The sequence below is a fragment of the Amblyomma americanum genome, chromosome 2 (genome assembly GCF_052857255.1).
Source record: "Amblyomma americanum isolate KBUSLIRL-KWMA chromosome 2, ASM5285725v1, whole genome shotgun sequence".
NCBI lineage: Eukaryota > Metazoa > Arthropoda > Arachnida > Ixodida > Ixodidae > Amblyomma > Amblyomma americanum.
In genome coordinates, this window is record NC_135498.1 from 46,200,845 (window position 1) to 46,218,077 (window position 17,233).

The 17,233-nt window shown below is 48.7% G+C and overlaps 1 protein-coding gene across 1 annotated transcript in view; it reads right to left on the minus strand.

Annotated features, from left to right (window-relative positions):
• LOC144121163 (cyclin N-terminal domain-containing protein 1-like) overlaps nucleotides 1-17,233 on the minus strand; it is a 240,886-nt gene that overhangs the window by 1,322 nt on the left and 222,331 nt on the right. Inside the window, exons 5-6 of the mRNA XM_077654171.1 lie at nucleotides 8,235-8,385; nucleotides 5,451-5,544 (exon numbers count right to left, since the gene is read on the minus strand). Of these exons, the coding sequence (XP_077510297.1) occupies nucleotides 5,451-5,544; nucleotides 8,235-8,385 (245 nt within the window). The remainder of the gene's footprint in view (nucleotides 1-5,450; nucleotides 5,545-8,234; nucleotides 8,386-17,233) is intronic.

Here is a 17,233-nt window from a genome sequence, read left to right on the forward strand (position 1 = left end):
CGTGGCTCGACTTCAGGTTATTTCTGCGGGAAACACTGCTTTTTCGACGTAAGATACTTTTCCAAACGTTAACACTAGCTCCCCACTTCAGTAAAAAAAATGCGAGGCTTTTCTTAGGTTGACTTCGGCATTTTATGAGAGGACCCATCGTTATCCAGGAATTTTAAGAGGCCCTACAACGTTAATCAAGCATACAGTTTTTATCCTTTGTATACACTGCATGGCGCACTGTGATGCCTGAACGCCCGAAGGTGTCGCTGAAACTGTAATATTTCATATTTTAACCTTATCCAGCAACGCTCGTTTCGAGCCGACCGTGTGCAAAAGCAGCGACGATTATCGCCAAAGGAATGAGGTGGCAGCTATACGTATACGCATGATTCCGTTCTCTCGACGGTACAGACCCACAGCTTCCGGTTCAGCAGCGCCACCTGGTGGCAAATAGAAGACATTTTATGAGAACAGATTCTCATGATTTAGTAGCGCAAAAATGGAAAGACAGACTGAAGAAATCGTTATATTCCTCGGTGGTGGCAGGTGGCACCTTGCGACAACGACGAAGTGTGTTCGAGCCCGTGTTCCGTGTGCTCGCACGGTGCTTACTTAAATCCTACCCGGCTCGAAACCCAACGCCTTAATAGACGCCTCTACCCTCTCCCTCATCCCTCCCTCTCCTCTGAAGACCCCTGCCTCCTACGGCGGCTTCAAACAAATACCTATCCGAACCTACACCACTTGCATCGCCTACAGCCAGCACTTTACGAAGACAAATGTCCAGGGTGCGGCGACATCCTGACCCGAACACATATCACATGGACATGTTCACAAAAACCCCACAATCTAAAGCCGCGTAATGCGGCCCTGTAGACATGGGAGGTGAACCTGACCAGCGCACGCCTCGACGATTAGGCAGCGCTCCTCCTCATCGCCAGAAGATCGGCAGAAGCCTGAGAAACCCTGGACTGAGGGCCCACCCACATGCTCTCCAGCCACCATCCACTTCAATAAATGTTTATTCATTAATCCTCTCCAGATTATCAGCATCTTCTGTTCCCCTTGTGCCGCAAAGAAATGCGGTCGCGCAAGCTTGAGGTTTCTTTCACGCGTGTACGCTGTCGCGTGCCTTATATAGTTAAACTTCTACCTCCATAGATCCGCACTGGCGGTCTCCACTTTGTGCCCGTTCTGCGCTGAAATCGAAACGATAGATAATGTCTGGCTATCCTGCCGCCGCTTCTTCTCTTTGCGGAGGCGCCTGCTAGAGCTCGGTTTAAGTTTGTCTGCTGTTCTGTCTCTTGGTGCTTCTGGGAATGCGCTCTCCGCCATTAAAATCTCCTTTTAGACTTGAAACGGCAGCAATCCTAAGATCTTCCTGTATTCCATCTTCAGTCTACTAATGTTCAGAATTCATCCGCAATCAAAACATCCTTAACACTGCACGTACAGCCCCATTCCCATTTTCAGTCACCAGTCGCACAGTTTACAATTTGTTCTTAATTTAAATCACCATATCTGCATTCTTTTTTTTCCTTATTGAAAAACGTTTTTGAGAATTTGTCGGTCGCCGCCTGTGCCTCGGCCAATCCCCCGCAAAGGTTAGGCGCCACTACTATCTACTTGAGGCCAACAACAACAGCAACGGCTCTTTCCGGCTAAGAGCAGCAGCCCCCACGTTCTGCAAATAAACCCCGTATCGGCCCCTCGTCGTCTGATACAACACTGGCGACGAGACAAACAACCCCGCAAGTCTTCCAGCAGCATGGCCAAGGTCCGTATCGAGGAGTTCGAAGAAGGCTCTAACTGGACGTCCTGGCTCGAACGTGTCGAATTACATCTTGGAGCTAACGACGCCACTGCACCTGTGAAAAAGTGTGCGTTGCTCGTAAGCCAATGCGCTGAGCGCACATACAGCACCATCCGTGCCCTGCTCTTGCCAAGACGCCCAGCTGAGGTAGGCTACGACTAGCTGGTCCGCTTGCTGACCAAACTCTTCGATTCGAAGCCATCGGAGCTCGTCGGACGACACAAATTCTACGAGAGCGATCAACTGACGAAGATCGCTAAGGAGTGTAATTTTGGTGAAAACTCTGGGTCAGCTCCAAAGACGGCTTCCACGTCTTCATCTACTTCAACCTCTTCGACCTAAACGACGTTGACCTCTGCGATTCCATCAAGCACCACTTCAACAACGCTGCCACTCGACGTGATGCTTCTTGACAGATTGGTGTCTGGTGTCCGGGACTTGACTCTTCAGCAGCGTCTCGTCAGTGAGAACCACATCACCTTGCAAAGGGCGTTGGACTTGGCCTTAGCAGCAGAGTCAGCGCTGTAGCAACAGGCTGAATTGCGTACGCCGTCAGCGGACACGGCACAAGTTATGGCGACACGCAGCGACGATGTGAGGCGGCGCAATATGACACTGGTAAGTCGCATCGTGTTCCTATCTGCTTCCGATGTTCTGGAAAGCACGCCGCTTCTACGTGTCGTATGAAGAGTGTGACGTGCCACTACTCCCAGAAGAAAGGGCGCCTTGAAAGGGCCTCCATCTCAAAACGCAGAGCACTCAAGAAGGAGTGTCTGAATGCCCACCAGGAAGAGCCGCACGCATATTTGTAGGAAACAAGAGGACATCTGTACATCTTATTCAGTGTGTCCGCTGACGACATTCCAAGGAACGCTGGAGTTGCACAGCAGGCTGGCGCTTCACAGCACTGTAAACTGCGAAGGCGGCGACGACGACGCAAACGCAAGCGCCCACAGACAGCCTCGAAGATCCTGTGGCACGATGTCATGGATGCCACGATTTTATCAAAGAGAAACAAAGGCACCTACTTGGACTCGGCCAGAACGTCCGTGGACAGTTCATAATGAAGTTTCCGGACCGATCAGAAAACCACCTGCCGCGACAGCTCATTTTCGAAGTCGGTCATTAGCTGGACTTGTGGTTACGGTCCCCAGTCACACCAGCCACCGTGCATGCCTCCTCCGGCAGGTGCACCTTCACGGACAACACTGCTCCAGCCGAGATTAGCGAAGATTCGGCCACGGTTGTCGCGTACGTCACTTCACCAAGACCGGCACCGTAGAGGAGGCCCGTCGATCACATACCACGAGGCAGACCGCGAAGTCGATGTCGGGTCTCAGCGAGCCTCAAACTTCACACCCTCCGTGCCCGCCGATTCGCCAGACAGCTACACGGCTCCGCCTAAGGTCTTCGCGCGGAAGACGGCTCAGACAACCTAACTTTTACCCAAGCAGACAAGTTGACATGCGGCAGGGGGGAAGAAGTGTTATATCCCGCCAGGTGGCATCTGGCGATGACGGCGAAGTGTTAATTAGTTCGAAGCATCAGCTATTTTTTTATATTCTTTACATAAAATAGCACCTTCACGGACAGCACTGCTCCAGCCGAGATTAGCGAAGATTCGACCACGGTTGTCGCGTAGGTCACTTCACCAAGACCGGCCACCGTAAAGGAGACCCGTCGATCACATACCACGAGGCAGACCTCCGAAGTCGATGTCGGGTCTCAGCGACTCAGCGAGCCTCAAACTTCCCACCCTCCGTGCCCGCCGATTCGCCAGACAGCTACACGGCTCTACCTAATGTCTTCGCGCGGAAGACGGCTCAGACAACCTAACTTTCACCCGAGCAGACAAGCTGACACGCGGTAGGGGGGAAGAAATGTTATATCCTGCCAGGTGTCACCTGGCGACGACGGCGAAGTGTGCTCGCGCGGTACTGTGTGGAGACGGGCAGAAGCTCCAAATTCCTTATATAGAACCGTGTCGGCCCCTGCTCTGCCGATACAACAGAAAGACTTTGTTTCGGATTCCCACAGCATGAGACACAACGTTCGCGAACCCTACGGCATGATTTTTCACACTCAGACTGCACATCACGGGTAAAACGCGCATGTCGGACCGGAATGTTGAGCCTGTCGTTTCTCCCAGAACACATTTTGGTCAGATGATGCTCCAGCTGAACGACACTTACGGTGAAAGCAGCTTTCCGCTGGACTACTTTCCGTTGTTGATGAGTTATCTTTCCTTTCCTTGCCACCCTTTTAGCTGTGTTGTGTGTTTGTGTTGTGTTTTCTGTTATGTTGCTGCAGCGCAGCTCGATACTTATGTAAATAATCTCTTATGCAGTTCGTTTCTGCACATAAACGCGTTCAATAAATACTGTCTTGGAAAAAAAAAATCAGTACCCCAATATATTAGCGCTGCGTTTTGAACGCTAAAGACAGTAGTTCGAAGCCTCTTAATTGTTTAACTTTCTTTTCGGGGCCATCTATCTTATGTAAAGAATAAAAAAAGATAGCTGATGCTTCGAACTAATTAACTTCTTCGTTATCAGGTAGCACGCTCGCTTCTCCTGCTTGGATGTGCACCATACTCTAGCCAATGCCCCACCGCGGGTAAGTGTCATTGCTTCAGAGGCAGCAACAACAAGATGGCGCCGAACGCCTTCAAATGACGCGCGAGATTATATCCCGAAATGACTATACCATGCAGCATCATGCGCGCCTGCGCATAAGCAGCCGCAGCAGTTGTGATAAAATCGCCACGTGGCACGGGCTAGAGCCACAAACATGCGGCGGGCAGAACAGAGGACAAAAGCTCTCATGTTGCAGCTGCCTGCAAACGCGTTGCACGACAAGACTCCGTGTCCGCACATTTTCCACAGCGTATACAGAGCACTCGTTGCAACACTGCCAACACAGACAAAAAAGCATCACACCCCCATGCGTGGCAGCAGCAGTCAAAGTATGATGCAACAATTTCAAAATTGCGATATCAAAAGTGCGATCCACATTTATTTATGTATTTATTCATTTATTCGTACCCTCAGTAGCCCTGTCTACATGAACCCTATAGAGTCGATGTAGACACTAATCGGGGCGAGTCAGAGGCGAGTCACCTAGCCCGACGCTGACTCTACCCGGTACTGTCGGGTTCATGTATACAGGGCTAGTGTAGAACATTACAGAGAGGAATGGGGGTCACCTCAGTAATACTTCGAACATAAAAAAGAAAAAAAAGCACAACATGTAATGAAACAGGACACAAAACCAAGAAAAAACATGATCCTAATGACGTCTACTGCGAAAACACCAATACAATACAGCATAAAGCACTCTTGCAAACGGCGTCACCGAATAACATATATAACGATGAGGACAACGATAACCTTCCAAACGTTCGACATGAAGAGGGGTTCCAGGACACAGCTGTTCGAGGTATAAATGAGTCAGGAAATGATTCGGTGTTACATGAAATTAAGCCAACAGATTTAATAACCATTTCATTTTTCGGAGGCTTTAGTCCAGCAAGCAACACACGGCGACGCGCAGTGAGTGGTTTTTGCAAACAAACAAACAAAAAACGCTGTGAGCCGCATGCATGACGCCGCGTGCAATATTCCGGCTCTTGTGCACCTTCTCTCACCTGCTTATACTTTTGCGGGCATCGGAGCCTGGCAGCGGACGCGACCACCGCGCTGGCCAGGAGAAGCTGGTCGGCCCAGAAGGCCCGAGTCAGCCTGCGTATAGTGTAGATGTGTAGTGTCTCTTGCGCGCCTTGGCAATCACGCCAAACCTGCATGGACGAAAGTCAATTGCGCCCAAGGGGCCTTGCGGCAAAAGAAAGGTCGTTATCCTGCTGCATATTGCTTCTTTAAGGGCTCTTTACCAAGACCGGCCGCATACGGTACAAGTCACGAAGTGCTTCACGTTGTGGAGTTGGCCGCATACGGTACAAGTAAGTCACGAAGTGCGTAAAGAGCTTCACGTTGTGGAGTTGGCAGTGGACTAAGCGAAAAAAAAAAAGAAATCGAAGGGTTGTTCACGTTACGATACCCGGGTTTCAGTCAGCTGTTAATGGGGTAATGCTGCGTGAAGGGGTCATGGAGGTCATATACAGCATGTGTGTACGAGGGTCATGGTCATGTTTTAGGCGTTATCCGACCAATGAAAATGGACCTTGTGACCTTGCTATGTGATGACATCATTTGATGCGAATAATGACTACGAGATGAAGGAGGGGGGGGGGGGGGGGGGCTCTGGCTATAATAGCTAAAGCTGGACAAAAATAAAGCGCGTGTAATTGGAGGTGTCGGCCGCAGACAGCACCTAGGTATACAAGCTGGAGACCCGAAGCAGCAGGGAAGAGGCATGATGTAGAAATAGAGAAGAGCAGGAAACGCTATGCGCACACGCACATGAAAATACGCACAAAATTAAAAAGCAAACAACTACACGCTTACAATTAAGTGCCTAATGAGAGGGGCTGCCTCTCTGGCTGCGGAATTTCGGGGTGGTTGGAAATGTAAGTGAATGTTGTTATTCATGTATTTACTTCAGTGAGGGTCGGTAATGGGCTAATTGCTACCAATTATTACACATTCTGAGGTTAAATGTCAAATAAGCCCGCAAGGGTCGTGAAACACCTCCTGGGTACGCAAACTCTCGGCAGAGTAATACAAAGTAAAGCGAAAGGTAATATGAGAGCAGCTTGAGCACAAGGCGTTAATACATGGCAAGCAAAATGTGGGTCCTGAGATACGAGGTAATTAAAAAAAAAATCCACTGCGTCGGACTAAAATAGCCAGCTTCCTGAAGCCAGACGCATCAAAGAAAAAACATTTTTCATCATCGTTCCATCACGCTACGACGTCATAATATGGCCTTCAAGAATTTCTCTCTGTTTTTGTTGTTTGCTGGAGCGCTAAAGGTCGTCTTCTAGAAAATACTCGCGTCCACAGACTATACACTGAAAGCCAGAAATGTTTAAAACGGCAGTAACTGCTGCACGTAACATTAGCGGTTGTGGCCGATGTCCACTTGCACTCAGCCCCCGGGGGAAACAAATATTTGCTCTTTGAGGGACTAAAGAATATGTCAGCGCAGTTATTCCCCAGTTGATTAACGCCTGTACCCTTTAAGCCGTTCGTTCATCCGAGCGCGCACACGTTAAACCGCCTAAAGACACTTAATGATGAATGCACCGATAAGAGTGTGCTGAGTTTTAGTTCACACAACATGTTATATGCGTCCCATGTGCGGGTCGCTGATTCAAGTGGGTGGGTTCAGGTTGCAGCCCGGTGTGGTGTGATGGGCATGCAACACGTGATAATGTGCGCCACCGAGAGAAGCCAGAATGTCGACCGGAGTGCTGCAGGAGTAACATGTTGGCTGAATAAAATGAGAATAAATGTGCACAAGTTGAGTCCTCGGAGAAGACGCCACTAAGGGATACAACTCAAGAACAAAGCGGAAAACGCCCCTCCAAGGAGATCCCCAGGAAATGCCTTCGGCTGATTCAAAAGACGCCGAGGTTAATACCATAGAATCTGCTACAGAGTGACATCGCACGTGAGTGGCAGATGAAAGGGGATTAACCCCGGCACAATCGGATTAACCGCGACGTCATAAAAAACGGTGGACGCCATTGGCTAGAGGGCCTCGTTTGTGGGGCATCCGCCGTTTAGTTCTTGAGAAATATTCGACTACAGTTGGTGCTGATTTCCAGAGGTAGGTAGGTACCAACTTTATTGGTTCATGAAGGAACCAAGTGACGGGAGGGGGGGGGGGGGGGGGGGCAGAGGAAGCAGGACGACGATGGGCCGCTTCAGATGGCCGGGCACTGTTGTGCTTCGGCGACCCCCGATTCGAGAACTTGAGAACATGATGAGAAGACTGCGTTGACACAGAGGCGACGCAACACAGCATCTTATGTTGTTAACAGCAAAACACGCAGAAAACGACGAAGGCGAAGATGAGAAAAGACAGACTGAGTTTTTTCTTTTGCCTCCCCGGTCGGCCAATCCGAACTTGAAACATTACGCGCATTATATTCGAATATGCACACAAATCCATTGTCCCACCTTCGATTTCCTAGTTAGCAGATCCCCTGTCGTTGCGTCGTCCAATCTGTCAGCTTATACAACGTTGTTACTTTTTTTCCCCTCCTAAACGCTTCTCTTTCCAGCAATTCACAGCCTGTATCTTGGCCACTCCCCCGTAGTGGGTATGTGCCATCTTTATTTGGAGTCAACCAACCAAGGCACAAACAAGCTTTGTTGTGAAGAATGTATTACCAAGTAGCCCACCCCTCATTAAACATTATGCTGCGCCGCCTCTCCACGTCAACGCACTGTCTTCTCATGTCCGTGTTCTTTTCTAGACCATTAACTTGGCCATGCCGCCGCCGCCACCACCAGTGACTACTGACCTGCGCTGCTCGTCTCTCGAGGCCGTGCGGTCGACCGCGAATAAGCCCACGGCACGTTCATGCACTTTTTGCCGGACCAGGTAGTATCCCTGCAGAATACTCAGGACGACCGGGTAAAGGTCCTTCGGCTCAAAGCTGGACTCGTTGTGACCTGCGAGGTAATTACAAAATAACATAAACAAAATCGTGCAGTCACGTCCACCTAACGATTGACTAGTATACAGCATTTGCTGCGGGAATGCGCTCAATACTGCGAGATGCTGACTGCGTCGACAATCAGTAGCGGCTATTACAACTGCACCGATATTTACCTGTACTATACGCCCGCCATCAAGCATGCAGAGCACGCTACGTGCGGCCTTGTGTACGAGTGTACGTTAAGAAACACTTCACAAAAGTTGTTGGTGACCACTGTTAATAATGTTCATTCCACACGACGAACAACTGGCCAGGCCCCGCCGCGGTGGCTCAGTGGTTAGGGCGCTCGACTACTGATCCGGAGTTCCCGGGTTCGAACCCGACCGCGGCGGCTGCGTTTTTATGGAGGAAAAACGCTAAGGCGCCCGTGTGCTGTGCGATGTCAGTGCACGTTAAAGATCCCCAGGTGGTCGAAATTATTCCGGAGCCCTCCACTACGGACCTATTCGTTCCTATCTTCTTTCACTCCCTCCTTTATCCCTTCCCTTACGGCGCGGTTCAGGTGTCCAACGATATATGAGACAGATACTGCGCCATTTCCATTCCACCAAAAACCAATTATTATTATTATTAACAACTGGCCAGGATTTGGTGCAATGCCGACAGTGAGATGGGCTTATTGTTGTCATTCTTCTTTTTTTCTTTTTTTCTTTTTCCTTTTCTCCTGCTTCTTCTTTTTCTTCCTCTTTCCCTTCTTTTTCTTCTTCTATTTCTTCTTTTTTTCTTCTTTTTTCTTCTTCTTTTTCTTTTCCTTTTTATTTTTCTTCTTTTCCTTTTCCTTTTTCTTCTTCTTCTTCTTCTTCTTCTTCTTCTTTTCCTTTCTCTTTTTCTTTTTCTTCTTCTTCCTCCTCCTCTTCTTCTTCTTCTTCCTCTACGTCTTCTTCCTCTTCTTCTTCGCCCTCCGAAGGCATGGCGCATTCCTCTTCCTGTTCTTCGTCGTCTTCTTGTTTTTGGTCCGGTATGCAGTGTGGAAATGGTACTAGTAGGAAATGGCAGCAATTATTATTAACAAAAAGGGAGAAAAAAGACGGGTGCCGCCCACGGAAGGTGCACGCGCTCACCGGAAACCTGATCTGACGAAAATAAAAGCGTTTGGGCAAAGAGACAAGTGAAAAATGAAAAAAAAAGGGCGGCAAATGACAATAAAGGACACGAGTAGAAGAGACTACAGTTACAACCAATGTGCAAAGTCGCGCGATAGTACTGATCAAGCATGCAAAAATAACAGCGCTACACAAGTAAGTCCGCCACCGAAAGATGGGCATCTACAAGTATATAACCGCAGACAAAAGTTTCATGGAGCGCAATATTAGAGTAAAAATGAAACCCGGTCGGGTAGCATGATTTTGACTCTGAAAATTATTCAGTGCAACACTAAATCTCAAGCAATGTGCCTCCGGGTTTAAATATCACACACATAACGGGCGTTTGCTTGAATTTTGCCTTCATCGAAATGCGGCTACCGCGGCGGGGATTCGAACGGGCGACCTTGGGCTCAGCAGTTGAACACACGCCATAACTACTGAGCCACCGCGTCGCGCACGCGCAGAGAATGAGAAACCCAACCAGGCAAACCGAGAAACAGACGAACACCAACGAAAACCAACACGAGCGGAACATGGAGGAATGCCGCTCGCGTTCTTCGGCGTTGCCTTGCGACGCCCGCCGACGAAGCGCGCCGACTGTTGACCGCCACCCCAGCCGCCGCACCGTTCCTTCGCTCTCGGGTTGCGCATGTTTCGAAAGCAAGGCGTAAAAATCGGCAGTGGATTAACTTGGCTAACTCTGGAATTCAGCGAAAAGCAAGGACGTTTGCTAGGCGTCTGAGGCTCGTCCATGGCAGCTCCGCTACAAGCTCGCGACAGCCGTTCTATATATACCCGCACGACCATGTGGCACCCCAATCGGATGTCATCACGTGGCCTCACATCACCCCAGCGGATGCTTTTCAGGTCAAATGTCAACTCAAAGGTCACCCAATGTCAAAGGTTAAAGAGCAACTAAAGGTCATGGGTAAAGGGTTCGACACCATAACTGTACCACATATGGCCACACATGGATAACGTGGTTGGGCTGAGGGTCGTTCAAGGTAATTCTGCGGCCTACGCGACGACTGCTTTCCCTAACGTAGTGAAGCTTTTCGCTTCAAAAATCGGACCTTGTTAAATTCGACACGGTTTTTTCTTGAGTCCGCCCTAAATAATAATAATTGGTTTTTGGAGGAAAGGAAATGGCGCAGTATCTGTCTCATATATCGTAGGACACCTGAACCGCGCCATAAAGGAAGGGATAAGGGAGGGAGTGAAAGAGGAAAGGAAGAAGGAGGTGCCGTAGTGGAGGGCTCCGGAATAATTTCGACCACCTGGGGATCTTTAACGTGCACTGACATCTCACAGCACACGGGCGCCTTAGCGTTTTTCCTCCATAAAAACGCAGCCGCAGCGGTCGGGTTCGAACCCGGGAACTCCGGATCAGTAGTCGAGCCCCCTAACCACTGAGCCACCGCGGCGGGTTGAGTCCCCCCTAAAAACTGCATTTCTTAAATTATTTCTTAAGGCGGCAGCGTTTCGATGGAGGCGAAGCGATAAGCGCCCGTGTGCTGTGCGATGTTAGTGCACGTAAAAGATTCCCAGGTGGTCGAAATTATTCCGGAGCCCTCCACTACGGCACCTCTTTCTTCCTGTCTTCTCTCAGTCCCTCCTTTGTCCCTTCCCTTACGGCGTGGTTCAGCTGTCCGCCGAGATGTGAGACAGATACTGCGCCACTTCCTGTCACCAACAACCAATTTTCTTCCAATTTCAACAATTATAAGTCAGCAGTCACATTGTTGTGGGACATGAAGTTCACTGCACAATGAAGTTATAAAAGCCAGGCTTGTTTTTATCTGGGAAACTTTTTCCGCTTATATTTATGCATTCCCATGCTTTCCCACGCCCACTCTAGCCATATTCTGGACCTCTGCATGCACTCTTAACTAAGAAAGCAGTTTTTGAGGGCCGCAGATGCCGACCGCCACATGCCAAGCACACCAGTTTTATCGCAGTACAGACAAGACAAGGATAAGATAGAGGTCGGTACAATGAAGTCAATCTGCGTGTTCACTGTGGTCACAGCTTTCACCGCATACTCTTCGACCTCACAACAAACTCAAGTCTCGCCCAACAAGTAACAAGGACCTATGGGCTGCGTAAAAGGTTTCTCGCACAGTTTCCGCCATCACCTTTCGATAACGCTCTATGTGACACTCATGGTAACACAGGACGTACTACGTCCGCCGCTGTGGATGGATGGATGGATGGATGGATGGATGGATGGATGGATGGATGGATGGATGGATGGATGGATGGATGGATGGATGGATGGATGGATGGATGGATGGATGGATGGGTGGGTGGGTGGGTGGGTGGGTGGGTGGGTGGGTGGGTGGGTGGATGGATGGATGGATGGATGGATGGATGGATGGATGGATGGATGTATGGATGGAAGGACGGACGGACGGACGGACGGACGGACGGACGGACGGACGGACGGACGGATGGATGGATGTATGGATGGATGGATGGATGTATGGATGGATGGATGGATGGATGGATGGATGGAGCGTCCTCTTTGAAACGGGGTGATGGCAGTTGCCGCCAAGATGAGCTTTTTTTCCCTTCATTTTTGTTTAACTGTGTTGTACGTTATTAAAATTCGCCAATTTCTTTAAATACGTCTTCCTACACTTTTAACCTTAATTATGTCACCTCTCTGCTTTTGAGTCACCAATCTTCCAATCGCTTTTTGCTAATTTCCACCCAAGATTTATCTCTCAACCCTAGATCCTCAGGAAGAGTGACGGTGCCTGCATCGACATCGGGATGGATACCATCACATTTTAGTATGAGGTGTTCTATTGTTTCTCCAGATTGACCCCATATAGCATATGTCACCTTCTTCGTCAAATATCTTTTAGTAGCTGCGCGTTCTAAGACATCCTGACCTAGCTTCAAAGAGCAGGGCACTGCCTCTTGAGTTATCATAAAACGCTTCCTTCCTGATCTGCCTTTATCTGCCAGCATCTATATGGTATCGATCTGTCAGTATCGATATAGTTCTACACTATGCTTCTTTCCTATTGAGTCTATCCATTTTTTTACCTTCCGCGCTTTTAACCTGTCGCTCAAAGCTCTTTCTTTCTCCGTGCTCGTGTCTGGTACACTTACTGGTTAGCTTCCTAGTTCTTTTCCGCCAGTGTGAGTCAACGCTCTTTCAGTATCGGTATTTAAATACCAGCACCAGCGCCGCCTCTCCCATGGCGGTCATTTCCGAACTTCTGTCCAGGCACGTCGCCGGCGAAGCGCATTGAGTGAGCAACGTCTCGACTGGTACGCGTGCTGCTCGCACCACTGGCACTCCCTTTTTCATTGTGAGCACGTGCCCTCCTGCTCGTAAGTGCACATAAGAGGGACTGCCGCTTGTTGTGAGTCATGGCTGGAATTCCGCGACGTTCAAAGAGTGAAGGAACATACTGTTCCGTCGAGGGCTGCCACAATAGTTCTCTGAACACCAAGGGCCAAAAGCTGCCCATGGAATTCTACAGATTTCCTGTACATATCCTACATTCTTCGGGGAAAAAATTTAATGTTGGTAAATTGTAAGGTACTGTAATGAAAATATTGAAGGTAGTGGTCCACCCTTTCAATGTGTAGCAAAGTCTTTTAAAACTTTTCCATCACTCGCATCGAGCAGTTGATGATACCAAAAACGTTAATAGCAAAAAAAAATGCAAGCCTGTAGATGGTAGATTTTATAGTCAAATCTTCCAATATATAAAAAAATGCGTTCATATACTCTTTCTCGTTCAAAAATGCTTTTGTCTGGAATTGCTGAGTCGCGCTCACGAAAATCCTTTTTATTTTTGCCATTAAAGCCCTCCAAAAATTATTTTGGAGACTGATATGGTTTTGGGGATGCGCGTGCGCTGTGATCGGCTTTAAAATAAATATACCAGCCGTTTATCTCAAAGGTAGAGATTGACCAAAATAGAGCATTTTTCTCTTAGCCATAAGCGAGCAGCTCGTGGGAGCATTTCGTGCGTGTTTTCTTTTTCTCTTCAGCATCGAGTATCGCCTGATGGGCACTTCATTTTATGTTCAAATAAAAATTATATTCAATATTATGCAGCGAAGTACGTAACGAAATCCCAACTGTTTGGCCAACAGAGTTGCGTGCACTGAACTGCTGATCCTCCCAACAGAATTAAGTATTTTGCGAAAATTACCGTGCCAAAAAAAAGAAAAAGGTATTTACCTCGAATTCCACATTTTAAATGATCTCGTCATTTGCTCGCAACACACATTTCGCCGTTACGCTAACGGCGTTTTCATCAACAATCTCCTCCACGGAGTGGACCTGATCACTAGCAGTTCTCCTTTTTTCAAGTTTGCGCAGCGAAAAAAAAAATTTCACTATTTCGTTGAATGTACGTCCGAGAGTATACTACATTTTACTAATCATGTGAAGTTCGTCAGCGTTCAAGCACGAGGGAAAAAACACGCGACTGCGCAGTAGGCAGGCCAACACGTGCAAATCACGTGCAGAACTGGTCTTTTTCAAGAGAAAGCACGCTACTCGTGCAGCCACTCGATGGCAGGGGCGACCGGTCTGCCCGGTCAATCCGCCTTTTTCACGACGCGACTGCGCATGCGCCTATCCCCTGGCGGCGGTGACGCGAAACATATTGGAAGGGTCGCGCGCCACTCGAGACCGGTCGTGGAAGTGTAAACAAACCGGCTTCCTACGCGGGGTGCGTTGCTGCAGCCGTCGGGCGTTCAGTGCGACGCATTTGGCAATGCGTACGACATGTGTTGCATACGGCTGCATTGCCCAATATGTAAAGGGAAGCAAACTCGGATTTTTTCGCTTTCCGAACGCTTCCCGGAACCGCCTTCAACGCGAAGCGTGGATAAAAGCCGTTCGCCGGCTCGACGATCGTGGCCGCCATTGGGCACCGTCAAGACTGTGCGGGAATCACTTTGTGACAGGTGCGGACGAGGTACTGTGGTTAAATGCGTATGCAGTCCATCACGAAATGCTTTATTGATGGGCAGGAAGGCCTCGAATGTCACCGCGGCACCCAGGCTTCATTCCGATGCTTTTTGCTTTCTCAAGCAAGAAGGCCAAATGAGCAAGTGCTGATAGCCGCTTTCAAAGCGCGGTGGAGCGGACAACGAAGAAGCTACGAGAGCAATCACGCATGATGCTACAATTTTGTGGTAATCTCCTAAGGAAATTTCCTTGTTTATGCCACTACATCTTGGCCAATACCCCCATGTGGGTATGTGCCATGTATTAAGAGGCAGAAGAAGCAGAATGTGCGTTATGCGTGTGTTCGCATCATATCCATGATGAAGAGTTCTGCGTGGTTCCGTCGGAATGGCTCAATGTGCGCTTCTCGCGCCCGTCTTTATGGACGCGCATGCTTGTTTAACCTATGCAGCGGTGTGCTGTGGGAAAATAAAGTAAAATGCTAGCACAGCTGCCATGTTGTGAGTACGCTTGTGCTTTTATCACTCGTGTAGCAATTAGGAAGCGTTTGAGCACAACGATTGCTTGTGAAAACCTGGTTTGGTTTGGTTTAGTGGGGTTTAATGTCCCAAAGCGGCTCAGGCTATCAGGGACGCCGTAGTGAAGGGCTCCGGAGATTTCGACCACCTGGTGTTCTTCAACGTGCACTGACGTCGCACAGTACACGGGCCTCTAGAATTTTGCCTCCATCGAAATTCTGCCGCCGCGGCCGGGATCGAACCCGCGTCTTTCGGGCCAGCAGCCGAGCGCCATAACCACTCAGCCACCTAGGCGGGATTGTGAAAATGGTTGTCCCCAGTCGTTTTCTGTGCTACGGCGTGCACGATGTAGTATCCACCTTTCATGGATGGCAGGCATATACAGCGGAAAACGTCATTCTCACTGATCGGGGATATTTCATTGAACATTATGTTCCGAATGTAGCCTTCATCTCTAAAGCGGCGGCCCTTGCTCAGCTGGCGATCGCATCGCATGCCGCATGATTGGAGATACTGAAGAATTTGCTCTTCGGTGGGCTCAGCAGCCTGCCTCGGACTTACACATAGCCACCAGTCAATCCTAGAAATCCTCCAGGCACCAGGTGCTGCCCAGGACACGCAATCGTTGACAGATTCCTACAAAACGTGCTCCGCAGCGGCACTCACTCCGGCCGGGTTGGGCGCACAGTACCCTTCCAATGAGCTTCTAGCGCTGTACGCGAGGTGGCAGCACAGGAACATGAAAAAGGCGGATTGTGAGGAGTCGGCCGAAGAGGGCGCTTTTCAAAGGCGCCTGCAGCGCCCTCCTGCGAAGCTGTGGTCCCCTATCGCTGCGCGCGCGGGAGAGAGCATCCTCTTCAGCTGGGAATATCCTTATGCAGGGTATGTTGCTGGGCGAATTGGTAGTGATCGAACATCATGGAATCGCAGCGCTAGCAGACAAGGACACAGGGAGGACACACACACACACTTGCGCTGAACTGTCAACTTTATTTTGAACTTGTCTGATCCTTGCCTTATATGTAACAGAAGGGCATTAACACGCAGGCGCATCGACTGCACAGATACGACTGGGATAGCCTCAGTCGCGTTTTGATAGTGCATTCAGGGAGGGTTCTATCCCGACAAGAAAAACCGGCACGAAAAAATGCAAAGTGGTCAAGGCTGAGTCAAGAATTGCCAAACGCGAACGCACCAAAAAAGGTAACAAGGAAAAATCCAGGCATAAACAAAAGTGGGAAAAATACGAGACATTACAAACAGGCGAAGAATCGGTATAAAATCAAGTAAAAAAATAGCATAGATGGGGCAACAACTAATACGCAAAAGTTCATGAAAAAAGATAAAAACGTATAACAAGGATGCAGGCTAAAAAAAATGAACACAGCCAAAAATTAAATGAGGCTACAAATAAAACATGTAAAAACGACAAGGCTTAATTGAGGCAAAGATAACAGCCAAGAAATTCAATGAGGCGCTAAAAGCAGGTAAAAGGATGACGTAAGAGAGGCAACAATTAACAGGCCAAAAAAGAGAGTTGTGATGGGAGCTGAGATGGGTACCGAAACGATTAAGGTGGCCTCGAGAACAGTACAATCAAACTGACCCAGACAGGTATGTGATCTCTTTTTCTAAAAGGGTTAATGAAGGCACGCTAACGCAGACTGCTTTCAGGTTGTCAATGATGGCTGCTTCAATTATTTCCCGAGTTAACTGGTTTTTGTTTTTTGCCAAGATTCTGGTCTTCGCAAAGATCGGAGGGCGGCTCTTGCAAGGTGAGCAGTCACGACAGTGGAAGGCCAAGTTGCTTGATTTTTTATCTGTCACGTTCAAGTTGTGCTCCTGAAGACTTTTGTTCAAGCTTGAACAAAAGCTTGAGCTATATAGCAATATAGCTTATATAGCTTACGACCGCCTTCACGTGTGTGTCATGTAGGTTCCCATTCTTTACGCTTCCGAGATCAACAGCATGCGTGAGTTCCGCAGGTGCATCATATATATCTTGCATCTTCAAAGCTTGTTTTGAGGGCACTGCAATCACGACACCGCTAAATCACCGATGCCATAATTCACGACGGTGGTAAGCCACCCTCAAAAAACGCAGGCGTGAGGACGACACAGTGACCATCTGTGGCAGACTAGTCGGCCTGAGTACGTGTTCTATATTTTTAGGTGTAAAAAATTACTGAGAATCGGAAATTGTTTTCTTCGGTATCATGCAATAAAAGCGATTCAGAGAAAACAAGAAAACCA